Here is a 15,813-nt window from a genome sequence, read left to right as displayed (position 1 = left end):
TTGCAATACAGGTGTGATGAAATGCAGAGTTGAAAAATAGAAAAAATAAATGAATATACAGTTGTTCTACACATCAAGAGACAAAAAATGCACAGCTGGAAGTAATCTCAGGGACAGATCGGGTACAGATGAGTCATATAACAAAGAAAATTAAAAAAAAACATTTTTTCAGCAGAGTAATTATTATCGTTTTACACAATATAGTATTGTTTGTATAATTAGGGAGAGACATTTGTCATTTCTGTCCTCATCCATAAAGCAGATGCACATATGTGAATGAGCTAATGACACAGATCAGGTAGTGACATCCAGATACAGTCCACCCCTCTGACATAAATAAAAAGCAAATGAATGACTATGCTGATATATCTTTGCTTGTCAATCTGCTTTTTAAAGCATATTAAAACATAGAGAAAGAGAGCTAACATTAGCCTAGCATTGCACATTTGAGAACATTTCCCTTTGCACAGATCCTCAGCAGAGTGAAATGCACACTTGCTGAAGAAATTTTGTTGCAATGCATGCCTAGACATAAGGTCCTTCAGAAATATAATTACTGTAGTGCACTATAGAGCGCACCTCACCATAAGCCGTGCCCAATACGTTTTTGTTTTTAAAACTGGAAACTTGTATATAAGCCGCATCAGGATGAAGAAGAATACCATAAAAAGTTTTAAAAAAAACAAACCACTGGACTTGTTTTCCAAGTTTGAAGACATTTCACTTCCCATCCAGAAAGCTTTCTCAATTTAAGATTGAGGAGAATGCTAGCTCCTGTTAGCTCAGAGGAGTAAGAGCTTCTAATGAAAGATGGGGCTTCATCAACTCTTTATTTCAGCTCTGTAGGAGTTGAGCCCAGTCTCTTCATTGGTTCGGCAGCTTTAATGAGGCAAACAAATGTCAAAATGTGTGAATTTGGGACATTTGTTCTCCTTTCTGCCTGCTGCTAGCATGTTCTTGTGCTACATGAAAATTAGCCCGTTATTCTTTCAGTTCCAACTTTGACTTCCCCCTCTAGCGGGTTAGGAGAAATTCACTTCTTATAAGCCCCATAGTTTAAAGTGTGGGGAAAGAAACAGCAGATTATAGTCCCGGAAAATAACGTATTTGCACTTTAGAGAAAGTTAGCATTGAAGAAGCTTTGTAAAACCTGTTAATGGATGGACAGAGAAAAAAAGCATCAATGTGAAAAACAAAAGGAATATATTCATAATACTATTATAGAAAATGGTTTGTTAATGTGATGAATTGGAGTAAGTCAACAGCAACTTTGAGTATATATCTGAAGAGATTTTGTCTCTTAGGGTTTGTTTTTTTTTCCTTTACATCCATATGAAACAAAATGTGTACTTGCTCAATAACAAAACAATGAAAGTAATAAATACTTCAGTTTCCATTTGTCATAAACAAAACAGAGAGCTGCTAAGGTAAGAAAATCAGTGACAGTTGAAAAAGAGAGCAAAGCTTTTTTGCCTTTGGGTTTTAAATATATATCCAAAATCAGCAAGTTTTGTACACTTGTTAAAACAAATTTTGAACCAGACCTAAAATAAACAAATTTTAACTTAATAAAATACATAATTTAAAACTGCTTCAGTAAAGCTATTTTTAAAAATCTTACAAACCAGTTTTGTAAGTTAGGATACAAACCAGATTATGCGTTTGCTGCTCATTCGCCGGCTAACCATCGTGCAAAATAAGCCCGTTGCAAAAGAAAAGCTAAAGGTTAAAGACATCAGTTTTTGAAAGCTGAATAGACTGAGCTATATCAGACTGTTAACTGGACCCTCTGTTTGGTCATGATGCATCATCAGCTGTTGCCTTGAATTATATGCATAGCAATGCAGATAATAGTACTTAAATTTTTATATCGTTGCGAAGCAATAAAATTATATTTAAAAAAATCTAATGGAAAAAAAATATAAATAATTTATTTCCCAAATTTTGCACGTAGCAAAAAACCTTTATTACTAGGCTGTCATGTACTGTAGCGGATGTTAAAATTACATTTGCTGTGTGGCTTATATTAAAAAATTATTGACTACATTGTTAGAGATGCTGGAGGACACACAATAAAGCAACAGTAAGCATTAGGGACAGTTTCTTTTGTTTGGAAGCTATACAAAAACATATTTGCTAATAATCTTCTCCTGGTCTTCTGATCTTAACTAGCAATTACTTTTATACCTCTAAAAGTTTGACTATCCCTTCTTTTAAGGTGATGGTTTCAAACAGCAAATTATTGGGAGCCAGTTCCCTGTAACTTTCAGATTTCCCCTAGACCAACAAACCTGAATCAAACGGCCAAATTGTTTCATTAACCTGCAGTCAAGCTCTACAGAGCTCTGCTACAGAGCTAATATGAAACAGTGAAACGTCTAAAAGCTGCAGATCAATGGCCTTCTGGGACTGGAGTTTAAGATCATTGTTTTAAGTTGTTAAACAAATATCTTCTACTGGACCTCTTACCCCAATTTTGAAGAGTGAGCTGACAGGCTTATGGTCACTGGTTCTCATTTCCATGTGACTTCTGTATTTAAGCTGCTGGACGTTGCTGCCCCTCCAAAGAATCCTATCACACCATGCAGGGATTCGGCACTTCCCACTGCAGGAAACAGATAAACGTTTCACAGGAAAACATGGGAGGCAAAAGGCATGAAGCATGCAAGTAAAAACTGCTAAATGTGCATTAGTGGAAGGATAGGGCCGGAAATGGTTTAATCTGGTGAAAACAGAACCACGGGGCCAAAACTGTGGCAGTGAAAACTCAAGTTTAATTACCCACGATTTAAAATTCCAGGCATCCAACTTATCTGGCCTGACTGCATCCAGAGACTAAAAATTCAATGATGGGCTCTAGCAGAAGTTTTCATCTGTATTTGTAGCAGATTCATTATAGTTATACAGTTCAATTTCAATAATTATTACATTTTTTTCAGCTTTATTAGCCTTGAATGATGATGGTCAGATGGAAACTCAAAGGTGTAAACCTTTTTCCTATCTGTAAACACACCATACTGGAAGCACTCTCCAGTGCGGACAGTGATGTTTTTTAGTGTCAGTCAGGCATTGAAATTTTACTTTAAGAATAAGTCACCAGTTCATGCATGCAGCTGGATAGTGAGAGAGAACACAGTCAGTTTAACAAACTAAAACTCAAATCCTCAACTCAGAGTTTCCAACCTTAGGCTAGATCAATTCAGTTTTCAGTTTCCCAAAGGCTGCTGTTAGTTAATCAACTCTAAGTGGGTCTATTCAGAGATGAACACATGCGTAACAAGTATGAAAAGCCATTATCAGTGGAGCCCCGATTCAACGAGTCACCATGACAACAGAAACCAGGAAATGCCTATTTCAAACCACTGGAACTAGAGACTTTTACTGTAATGCAGAAAAAAAAAAAAAGAATTTTGTCTTAGAAAGAAAAACAACGCTACAGCTGCAGAGGAAGATGGCGAAGAACATTGTTGCTCGAGTTAATGTGCAAGTTTATATGAAGTGCACTATGGCAAGCCGTTTTAACCGTTAAAAGCCATTTTACAAAGTTAAAAAACTAAATTGTACCAGTAAGAATTAAGTTTTATATAGCCACAAATGTTTTGACATTTATCAGCTCAATGCAATTTTGAAATGGTAATTTTGACGAGGAAAAAAATATTTTTTTAGATATCAGAAATCCATATTCAGTCAAACTAATATATATCAAAACGTCCAGCCAAAGGCTATTGTAATCACAATAATATTCCAGAGAAAACAAGTTTATTGCTTGAACGGTAGTATTCTGTTTAGGTGCAATCACCTTTCAGCTGATAAAGATCAAGTATAAAAACTGTTGAAACAGGTAGGACCTGTGTATCAACTCATGTAAATCCTGATTTTGAATTTGTCTTATGTTACACAGTAAATACTAAATGGCTGCTTGACTGTGTAGTTGTTTTCTATAATGCTTTTATCACATCAATATGCTCTCATAGATGCCATGTTGTGTTAAATCCATGTGAATTAAGTCTGTGTAATGCTCCAAATATGAGGTCTGGAATAGATAAATAGATAAAGTCTGGATGTATGAGATGGATTGTCAGGTGAAACGATAGTGCTCATAAATATAACTTTCTGGATATAAATGATATCTATACGCGGTCTGAGAACCCTCTCCCTAATAATATTTAATTATCTGCTAATTTAGTGTCACTCATGTTTTAAGGTGTGTGACAGACCTAGTCAATTATTAATTTTTTTTATTGTTCACAAAATCAGGAAATAAAACAACATGATAGTCTTTAAGGAGGGCAGAGACAGAGGACACTGAGTTTATTGAGGAAAACCTCCATCTGACCAGGTTAGCTCTGGGGGAAACGTTACTATGGTAACAGGCACACAGGATGCATAAACTCTATTCGCCAAACAAAGAGAAATGTTTTCAGTAAACCTGCTTTTTGAAACAGGCCTGAAGACCGTCAGCAGATAGAGACCTGGATACGGCAAAGTTTTATTGTTTACTGCTTTCGTTAGGAATCATGCTGATCTTACTTTTGGAAAAAAAAAGTGAAGCTATATCATGTGTATTTTTTGGAAAAATTAAAACATTTTTTATTTTTTTTTTAAACAAACTGATGCACATCATGTTTTTTTTGTTTGTTTTTTTTTACCTCGAGTCATATCGGTCCGTCTTGTTGTCATACTTGTATGTGGGAATGAAGTTGATCTCTCCCTCCATGAAGTCTGTAAAGGCTCTTTTGGTCTGCCTCTGAATGTTCAGCTGTACATGGAAAGTGCCAACAGTTGCTTTTATATTTGGGAAACATATTCACACATCTTATATTTGTAGACTGTACTTAATGCATATATCATATTTAGGTCAAAAGAAGTCCATTACCTGGTCATACTCCTGCAGCTTCTTCAGCGCATTCGAAGCAATGAGCCTTTTGACTTCTGATGCATCATACATGAAGAGACGGTAATTTAGGTCTCCAAGCCAGATTACTACACTGAGAAACACAAAGTCAACAGAAGAGGTTTTAAACAAAAGACTTACCAGGGTAATATGTTGGTAAATCTGACCAATCTCAGTCTGGCTGTTACGCTTAAAGTTAAACTGTGCTTAAAATCTGAATAAAAATAAAAGGACAAAAAAAAAATGGCTGAGGAACTAACTCATGTTTGACGATATTCAGAGGGGGGTAGTCCAGCAAATGGAAGGACATTCGGGCACAGATGTCTCTGTAGTCCTGATTGCGACGCTCAAAGTCTTCGACGTGAGCTGCCAGATGGGAGTTGACGAAGCAGAAGCTGGTGTTGTGGAAAACAAACCTAACAGCAACACCTCCTTTGTTCCCCTGAAACATCAATTAAAAGGGCTTTTTAGACTCATGAAGGGAAGATGGTTATTAAACTATAAGGAAGCAAAGTAAGTCCAACTGTAATGTAAACAAACCATTTTCCCCATGATTCCTGTCCCCACATGCTCGGTGGCCAAATCCTTGATATGCTTCTTGTGCTTCTTTTTGACAAAGACCACAAGCATCATCCCAACAAGTCGGATGGTCCGAATCTGCAGATGTCATCAAGGAAAAAGTGACTTGACATTTTACAAACATGTATAAACAAACCGAGATCTTTTGACCTGTAGACTCATTACTATTTTTTTCCAAACACTTTTCTCATCACTTAAAAATTCCGAGTTTAATTTTAAAATATTTCAGGTCAGTTCTGCTGTCATTTTACCATGAAAACAAAAACACCTCATGTAGGGCTGGACCATAATTCAATATCAATATACATTGGGACATCATTTCATTCAATAACTGTTATATGACTTTTAAAAACATTTTAGGTATGTTGACATACATTACAGGCTGTGGTTACAGTTTTTGCAACACGGTGGCACCTGACAAAAACTGTCCCAGCAAATGTTTCTGATTGTAGCATCTGAAGAGTGATATGTAGATTAGAGAAGGCGTAAAAGATGAGGGTGTGAGCTAGTCATCTCCAGCAGGTCATCCTGTGACATTATGGGATGCGTGAATTGATGAAATGAGCTGATAATAAAGGTCTGGTTCAAGCTAGGAAGCGCCAGTGGTGTTGCCAAAGTTTGCTGTTCTCTGGTGAAAAATAGGGCTGGGATTGGTTTCGTTTTACTAAAGATGAGAAGTAACATTTACAATCGGGTGAGTTTTTTAAGCTTTAAATAAAAATATTCTTTTATTATTTCTAAAATGTTATATTGAAAGAGTTTTAAAGTTGTGGTAAAATGAAAAGTCTGCACAGGCGTCTGTTGGGGGCATGTATGGCAGTCTTTCTTGGGCTTTCATATTGTTTATAAAAATACTAGAAATATATACAGATTATTCACAGTAGACAGGAAAAAAAAATTCTCTTCTTAAAATGTCAGGTTCTGCTTCAGAAAAACACAATATTTATTTTGTAAGCCACTCATGCTTTAGATCTGGTACAGTAACTAAAAGCTTTAACTTAAAATCAGCTTTTGACTTAAGTTATCTTTCACTCCTTAACTCTGGAAAACCCTGTTTTTGACATGTGTAAAATGTCAAAGACTAAGATAAACAAAAGATAAACAAGAATAAAGCATGTTAGCACTCTACATGCTGTGGTGAATCTCATGCTTCCACATGCATTTCAACACTCTACTTTACTCACCATTTTATAGTCAGCTTTTTTATGCAATGCTCTCTCCACAGCTTCTATCCACACCTGCTCTTTGGACGAGTCCATGTAGAGAAACGCCTCAGTGCTCAGGTCCAACTCTTGAAAACTAGAATGAAACTTTGGAGTCATTCATCTCCCATCCTTAGCATAAGACAATTTAAATTTTAATTATGTTATTAAATGGAAAGAAAAAAGGCTCATCCTTATTGCTTACTGACCCAATGGCATAAATATCAGGAGGATCCGAGTCACAGCAGAGCCAGGGCTCAAGGCTGCTGTCTGGAGTTTGCCCGTTAACATTCCAGGTACCGATAAAGAAACTGTCAAAGCAAGATGTAGAGTTTGGTAAACTCAAGCATGAGCACCTTTTTTTATCAAAACAATTTAACATAATAATAATTAAAATGTATTTATCTCACATTGGAGAAATTTACCTCTGTAAACAATGAACTAAAGCTGCACATTATTCTGAAATGCAATTGTTATTGTAATATCAGTGCTTGTAGGATCACAAAAGACAATATTTATATAATCACTCTGTATATTAATGATATATTTGGCCAGTAGGATGGAGTCTAGCTGCTTTTATAAACACCAGATGTAAAATAGTGGCCTGAGCTCATGGCCGTTTGTGAAATGGTAAAGAAAAAAGCAGAGAGGAATTGGATTCACTTTAATTTTAGTTTTTAGGAATCACATTGAAAAGAAGAACATCCTTCTCTCATATGGTGCAAAACTCTTTTTGGAAAGAAAACTAATTTAAGAGCCTCAAACGTTGCCTGGTCCTCATTCAAAACAGCCTACTATAAATATTTAAGCAACTACTGATCAGCTGGGATTATAGAAAAGAGTGAGAATGAAAACTTGCTGTCAGATGATGAACAGGTTGGTTCAAGATGGAAGAAAGGGCGGCAGTAGCAGCATCACTAAAAACAAGGAATGCTAAATACCACCAATAAAACTTAAAACTCCTAAAGCTTTGAGACAGATCAGCTAAAGCAGCAGAAAGCAATAAAACGAGCCGGTCACTTCAGTTTGAAAGGGAAACTGAAACTGGACAATAACAGATAATAAAAACATTACCTGGCCTGATTTCTACTGCAACATACAGAAGGTAAAGTCCAACTTTGGAGGGGCTAAATTATGGAACCGTTTTAACTTTGAATCAATGCTTCAGGTCTCTAATGGTGGTAGTTTAATGGTGAGCCTGCAGGTCTCTAGAGTGGTCGCTCATGTGACCCAACTTCTCAATGGTGAGACAAAATGAGTGCCTGCAGGTGCTTTATTTTTCTCTGAATGTGAGAGACTTCCTGTGATTCATGGGTGTTTGCAGACAACTTTTACCTGGTAAAAGGGAGCTAAGGCCTGGTTAGAAGAAATAGGGGCAAAATCCAGAAATGCAATAAAAACTAATATAAACTAAAACTCCCATTTAAAACCATCCTGGGGCTAAATGAGGTTATGTGCTGCAGGTGCAGTAGGATGTTGGAAGACCCTGTTCAATTACACCAAATGGGAGCCATGTTTTCCAGAGTTTTTTAAGTAGCAGTTTATGTGATCACAAAAGTCCTTAAAATGACACACTATTAAATGTAGCCTTTCTAGTAATCAGTGAAAATCAGTAGATGAGTGTAGGCACAATTGAAAATGTTTTGTTTCCTACATTTTATTATCTTTTTGTTTTTCTAATGCATATGTAGTACAGGATATCGTGTTATAGTTTTGTCATCCGTGACAATTTCATAGAGATAATGTTATAGAAATCTTCCAGGAAGGTCTCATAGTCTACATATAAAGATCAAATTATTCCATCTAATTCCTAATAATTTGGAAACTATATGTCTGCTTGATTTTTCATTTACACACTTTGCTATAACTACTGTTACAATTATGTCTCTGCTTTTATTTATACATTTTTTTTGATAATTTTTCAAATCATCCTCTCAGTTCTGTGGTATTCATGTGTCAATCAATAGAATAAAGGTAAAAAATGGTTCAATATAAAATAGATAGTTTCCCAATTTTTTTATATTTAAAAAAAATATCTATATTTTTTTTAAATATTGAATGTTCAGTTTGGTAAATATGGTTCTTGCTTGGGGCCAAAAAATTATGTTATTAAAGTGTAGCCGGAGGAAATTATAAAACGGCTCCTCAGAGTCTAAGAGCATTGCCTTTCTATGTCTGCTATGTGGTTGCGTTCTTTATCTGGTTGAATTTTTAGGAAAGATCTGGTGGAGTTGAGCAGCTTGAAAACAATTTAAAAAGATTACTGGAGCATAGCACACGCAAGTCTTAATTATAGTGCTTCCAGAATAAACCAGGAATCAATGGGACCAGTTAGCTGCATCCATTCCCATTTCAACTCCCAGTATGAGGGAGCTCCTCTCACCTGAAGGGCTGGAGGTCCACATATTCCTTCTCTTTTTTCCCCAGGCGGTGTTTAATGAGGTTTTCTCTCTCGCCTGCCTCGCTAGAGAACATGGCCTGTCTCATGCTGTTGGTAGACGGACTCTCACACCAAGAGGTTGGCCTGTCTGAGTAGCCAAACTCAGACTTGAACCTAATGGATGGAAAAAGAGGTGAGATTTTGAAAAGGCAATAATAATTCAGAAAAATTACACTGACCGTAAAGTTGTCCAGCCTGACTTACTCTGACTTGGTGTTGGGTATAACGGAGCTGCCTCTGGCCTGTAGGGCTGCAGAGGACTCCTTTGGGATGGGTGCAGGAGGAAGAGGGTTGGATGGAGGGAAGGATGCTTTACGGGGAGGTAGAGTCGGGATAGGAGGCGGCTCCCTGGAGGCAACAATGCGATTCTGTTGATTCTTCTTCTCTTCCACTTTAACGGTGTTCTTTAAACTGTCCACATATGCATAATCTGGTTGGATAAGTAAACACAAATGAATAGCAAAGACGAATAAAGCAAGAAAAGATCAATTGTAAGATTGAAAACAAAGATTTCATTTGTAAACCAGTGGATCTATGCATTACCTGTAGAATTATGATTTGCTGCTGTATTATTGAGGTTGGACACTGGAGCTTTGATACTTTTAGCTTGATTGTCTCCAATAGCCAAGCTGTTAGCGGTCTTTGTCGGCCTTTGCGGCGGTATGGGGACGGGGCCTCTGTAGGCTGCTGGCGTGAGGGGCTCCATCGCTTTAGGTTTACTTGGTTTGGCTGCAACTAGAGAGAGCACATCATTTAGTCAAAATATATTCAATAATTAATATAAATTACTGTAATATTTACTTTTTTTTAAAACAATTTAAACAAAAAAATTGCATGAGACAAACAATTAATACCAAATAACTTTTAGTATATGTCTGATAGCGACCATAAAATTATTAGGACTCATAGGCTCCTAAAAAATGAGCATAACAGCCTAATTTCAGTGAAATGTGCTGGCAAAGAACCCGGTAATCCAACCCTCTTCAGTAACATAGGTGAGTTTATGAGAAACGCAGCCTGCACGGCGCAGCAATATGTACCAAGGGCTGTATATTGACCTGAAGAAAATAATTTAATATTACCCAACCTAATCTCACACTTGGGTCAAGCTTACAGAGTGTTGTTTTTAAAGCAAACTTAGAAACATAAATTTTTTATAAAAATATTTGGCTAAAAACAGCACGGATTTTAAATAAAAGAAACTATATATAATTTACAAATACCTAAAAAAAAAAAAAAACTTTATTTTATTAAGATACTGCAAGTTTTACTTTTTGCATGGCAAAAGGTTAACACCACCTCTGACATAAAAAAAATCAACAATCTTACAATGTTTTATAATTTTCCATAAAAGAATCACTGAAGCTCTATCATAATAAATTCTGACCATTCCAGACAAACCCCTTATCATCAAAGAACCACTTTTTCTTGAAGTCAATCTTTTGTTCTCAAATACAGCTCACCTTGTAACGCTTTAAAAATGAAAATAAAATATTTTAAAACTAAATATACTTTAAAAGACGCACAAAGTGAAAGAGAATGATAATAAAAATGATAAGAACTGGTCTGTTGTCTTGTGCCTGGTGTGATATCGCCAGAGGACCTTCTGAAATGTTTTTTTTTTTTTATTATCTAAAGAACAAATTAACAAAAACAAATACAGAGTGGATCTAAGCATGTTGTTCTGAGACAAATTCTAACTAGAGTGAGTTTGACTTTAGAACAGTCTGAGCACTAGATCTAATCAGTGAAACAAAGCGTGCAGTAAGAGGTATTTAACTAGATGGACAGGTTTAACTAGGATATTTGTAAGTGTCTTCTTTAGCGAAACCTGCCTTTAAAAATATGTACCTCTCCCGTGTTTGGCACAAGCAACAAGCAGGATAGAAATTCAAAACTCCCACTGAAGCGTGGACAGGGAATAGCTAGGTAACGATTTAGGCAACTGGACTACTTTTTTGCCAACTTGCTCTTTTTAATCACATGCAATAACTCTTTCTCAAACTGAACTAGTAAAACACAACCAAAGACCCCAGCTTTGCACGACTAAAAGATAAAATAAACTGACTGAAGAAAATGATTCAAAACTGTTAAGAATGTTCTTACGCCCAATCCACACAGGGACGAAATAAGGTGTAACCAGAAAGGCATTTTGTTGATTTAGTTTTGGGAGAGCATAAATGCTCATTTTTGAAACAGGGTGGAAAAATGAGATAATGCTGGTTTCATATTGCAGTGTGTACATAAGAGCTGCATCCTTTTTAATGATGATGCTGTAGCTCAGCATACCTCTGTAACCCGCTAAAGCCACTTTACCATAATGTTGCTTTTAGGGATGTAAATAAATAAGTGACTAATTATTGTGGATTAATGGTTTATTAGATAATAATTTGTTCCATGTAATTAGTTAATATCATCCGCTTAGGAAGAATTTCAGTCCGTGTTGTAATGTTACCGCTGCCCATTAGAGGGCGTCACCGTTTATTCTTAAAGGAGAATTCAGGTTTTTAACACTTTTAGCCCATTTTCTGTAGTGTCCAGGATGAAATCGAATGATCGACACCAAAATTTTGACGATTGGTCCTGTCTCTGCTTTTTGGCTCATTTAGAATCAATCCCTGGCTGCTTTAGAATGGCTAGCATAGAGCATGTCCGATAATGTCCTTAAAACAACCTTAAACGTTCTTTTTTTAAAATATGCTACTCACCGGGTCGTCAGCGCTGTTCAATGACGTTCCAAAAAAAGTTTCGTGAAGAAAAAACGTTCCTGTAGTGTTTTATTTAGCATTTTGTAAATCCCATTGAGTTCTGTTGGAATAGTCAATATTCCCCTGCCACCGGAAACGGAAATGGGGCCTGTTTACACAGTTGTAGTCTTTTTGCTTCACTCTGTGTACTCCGACGTCGAGGTGCTAACGTCTCTGTTAAACACTTTAAAAAACTCTGAAAATGGAATACGAAAGGTGGATTCTTGATTCTCGACGTCGGAGTACACAGAGTGAAGCGAAAAGACTACAACTGTGTAAACAGGCCCCATTTCCGTTTCCGGTGGCAGGGGAGTATTGACTATTCCAACAGAACTCAATGGGATTTACAAAATGCTAAATAAAACACTACAGGAACGGTTTTTCTTCACGAAACTTTTTTTGGAACGTCATTGAACAGCGCTGACGACCCGGTGAGTAGCATATTTTAAAAAAAGAACGTTTAAGGTTGTTTTAAAGGGATAGTTCGGTATTTTTGACATGAATCTGTATGGCATCCCCATCACCAGTGTCATGCAATCACACTGACTTACCCCTGGCAGCGTCCTGTGAGCAGAGTTCTCGTCCAGTTTTGGTCAAGCCGAAAGTAGTCCGGCAGGTTTGCTAGACCCAGCGAAATAAAACGTTTCTCTTCCCAAAACATTATGTGTTCAAAAGAGTGATATTTTTGCATCCCAAAAACTTTGTAGTGGAAAAAGTCACATGTCGTTATCACTTGGTCCTATTTTCTCTCTGTTCGTATCAGTGCGCGCCGTCATTCAGACAGCTAGGGCCTACTAACCTGACAACAGCCAGATGCATGTCTCCCTCCGCCCAGCTAGGAGCTAGGCGGAGGGAGACATGCATCTGGCTGTTGTTGAGCTCGCTGTCTGAATGACGGCGCGCACTGATACGAACAGAGAGAAAATAGGACCAAGTGATAACGACATGTGACTTTTTCCACTACAACGTTTTTGGGATGCAAAAATATCGCTCTTTTGAACACATAATGTTTTGGGAAGAGAAACGTTTTATTTCGCTGGGTCTAGCAAACCTGCCGGACTACTTTCGGCTTGACCAAAACTGGACGAGAACTCTGCTCACAGGACGCTGCCAGGGGTAAGTCAGTGTGATTGCATGACACTGGTGATGGGGATGCCATACAGATTCATGTCAAAAATACCGAACTATCCCTTTAAGGACATTATCGGACGTGCACTATGGAAGCCATTCTGAAGCAGCCAGGGGTGGATTCTAAATGAGCCAAAAAGCAGAGACAGGACCAATTGTCAAAATTTTGGTGTCGATCATTCGATTTCATCCTGGACACTACAGAAAATGGGCTAAAAGTGTTAAAAACCGGAATTCTCCTTTAAGCGGAGCGTCACTAGTATATGCAAGAGAAGTAATGCCAGAGCGGAAGCGTGCTAAAATAGAACCATGAATGGATGCAGAGTTCAGTCCAGCATTATTTACACTCCTTAATGGCAACAATGATGCAGAATGAATTTTATTATGTTCCGTTTGTAAGTAAATAATTCTTTGATAGACTCCTTAAATTACCACCTAGATAGCGCCCGTTTAACCAGCTGGTTTAAGTGTTGATGACAAGATGTGACATTTTCTAGAATTATTTGTAGACTAAAACATTAACACCAATAATGATGATGAGGCATAGGCATTTCCTCTTGGGAGCAGGAACAGGGTTGTGCATGTGCAATTTTTTATTTTATTTTATTTTTAAGTGGAGAGGGCGGGTCTTTTAAAAAAATGTGTGAAAAAAACCTCCACAATACCTTTAATGGTTAGACTATCCATGCGATCAACCAACTGTAGATCAATTCATTAACCCATAATTTGCGTCCCCTAGTTTCTGTGACTACCTCCCATGAGTCATCTGTGCATGCACCAATTTTAAACTAAAAGACTCATCATTTAAACCTCTAATTCCCTAAAATATAGGTAGAAGACACATATAAATCAGATGTTTTCAATTTCAGCATTAAACAAATGTTTGTTAATGATAAAGTTAAAGATAAAATGTCCCAGTCTGACCCTTTTTCAATAGCTAAAAGATAATCTGTCAGCATTTTTAGATTAAAAATATGAGAAACCTTTTGCTAAAACCAGATTCCAATGTCTGTTGCTGCAGCACGTTCAAGTCGTTTGCCTTTGGAAAAATATTTAGAGACATTTTTTTTTAGAAATATTGTCACAAAAATATCCGTTTTAATAAATCCATGTTATCTTTACTGTTGTGTCTCTCATCCTGGTTAACTGCATTCAAAATAGTCATATGTGATGCAAATATTATGTAACCTGACTATAGGATTATATGTCAGCCACACATTGTACAGTCCTGGCAGCAGCCCTGCGGGCTTTAATGCATACTAACCCCCAGGTGTTACAAATAGCAAATATTCACACAGATTGTTTGCTGTATTAAGGCTTAAAGGAATAGTACACCCAAAACATGATTAGCCTTCATTTTCTACTCACCTCCATGCTGAACAACACTCTGGAGTACTTTTTTGATATCTCAAATGCATCTGGAGATCTGGGAGGCTTCTTGCTGTCTGCTGACATTCAAATAATGGAGGTCCATGGCGCCCGAGACAGAAAGGTCCATAAAAGTCCACAAAAACGTGTCAATATTCCTCCATACTGCTCGTCCAATGTAATCCAAGTGTCCTGAGTGGGTAGCATCCAGAATTTACTCGAAACGAAGTCATTTAGAATGTTTTTAGAGCATAAACAGTAGTGTATAGGATTTCCTAATAGCGCCCCCATGCGCGCTCACGATTCTACGGAAGCCGGCAGACCAAACCGGAAGGAAGTGCGCATTCAGCGTCTGGTCTGCCGATAATGCAAGCGTAGAAGAAGAAATGTGCTGTTTACCTGTGCAAAGAAAGAAACAACGAAAGAAAAATGTCTGAGGACTTCAGTGTTGAGGAAGAGCATGAGTTCTTTGCCGAGCTGAATGCGCTGGTTTGGTCTGCCGGCTTCCGTAGAATCGTGAGCGCGCATGGGGGCGCTATTAGGAAATCCTATACACTACTGTTTAGGCTCTAAAACGTTCTAAATGACTTCGTTTCGAGTAAATTCTGGATGCTACCCACTCAGGACACTTGGATTACATTGGACGAGCAGTATGGAGGAATATTGACAAGTTTTTGTGGACTTTTGTGGACCTTTCTGTCTCGGGCGCCATAGACCTCCATTATTTGAATGTCAGCAGACAGCAAGAAGTCTCCCAGATCTCCAGATGCATTTGAGATATCAAAAAAGTACTCCAGAGTGTTGTTCAGCATGGGGGTGAGTAGAAAATGAAGGCTAATCATGTTTTGGGTGTACTATTCCTTTAAATCATAACTTTATTGTCCCAGAGGAAAAAGAAATACTAGAGTTGTCCCTCAACAATCTGTTATCTACTCTCATTTGATTGGACATTAAGAGTTAACTTTTCAAAGCTTTCACAATTAAGGGAAAAGTGCAGCGGAACTGCGACTCACTTCCTTTTATTATCTTCCGCTGTCACTACATGCATGTTAAGTATGAGGGGTTACCACCCAGTCAGCAACTCAATGCCAGCGCGTAAAAATAAATAAAAAAACTGAAATAACCATAACCATAACAACCATTTCCAATTCAAAGCCGTATTTGTTAGATCAAAATTCTCTAACCGTAACAGCTATCTTTTATTTTTCTAATCAAGGTAATAAAAACATCTAACACCATCATAAAATTATAATAACCAAATTATTTAATATTGCATTTTGGTGGGGGCTTTTTATTTCTCACTAATGTAATCCTTTAGTTGGGACAGATTGAGATTAGGTCCATGTCACTTTAAGCAAGAAACACAATGAAATATATCATATATATGCAAAACACAGTGGCTTCATATTATTATGGCTAGCAGTTAATGAAGCATCTATCTCACTGACTCAACAC

General features: G+C 37.2%; 1 protein-coding gene across 4 annotated transcripts in view; it reads right to left on the bottom strand.

Moving 5' to 3' along the window:
• The window catches only part of ocrl (OCRL inositol polyphosphate-5-phosphatase), a 34,170-nt gene that overhangs the window by 11,860 nt on the left and 6,497 nt on the right, over nt 1-15,813 (bottom strand). For all 4 annotated transcript variants that reach the window (XM_038289527.1, XM_038289528.1, XM_038289529.1 and 1 more), the window contains 10 exons: nt 9,659-9,850; nt 9,320-9,545; nt 9,059-9,229; nt 6,885-6,986; nt 6,658-6,772; nt 5,435-5,551; nt 5,155-5,336; nt 4,877-4,988; nt 4,650-4,759; nt 2,470-2,605 (listed from right to left, as the gene is read on the bottom strand). In XM_038289527.1, the coding sequence (XP_038145455.1) occupies nt 2,470-2,605; nt 4,650-4,759; nt 4,877-4,988; nt 5,155-5,336; nt 5,435-5,551; nt 6,658-6,772; nt 6,885-6,986; nt 9,059-9,229; nt 9,320-9,545; nt 9,659-9,850 (1,463 nt within the window). The remainder of the gene's footprint in view (nt 1-2,469; nt 2,606-4,649; nt 4,760-4,876; nt 4,989-5,154; nt 5,337-5,434; nt 5,552-6,657; nt 6,773-6,884; nt 6,987-9,058; nt 9,230-9,319; nt 9,546-9,658; nt 9,851-15,813) is intronic.

The sequence above is a fragment of the Cyprinodon tularosa genome, unplaced genomic scaffold (assembly GCF_016077235.1).
Source record: "Cyprinodon tularosa strain WSP-4 unplaced genomic scaffold, ASM1607723v1 ctg27, whole genome shotgun sequence".
NCBI lineage: Eukaryota > Metazoa > Chordata > Actinopteri > Cyprinodontiformes > Cyprinodontidae > Cyprinodon > Cyprinodon tularosa.
Note: the sequence above shows the minus strand (reverse complement) of the source record. Positions and strands in the feature narration are given on the sequence as shown.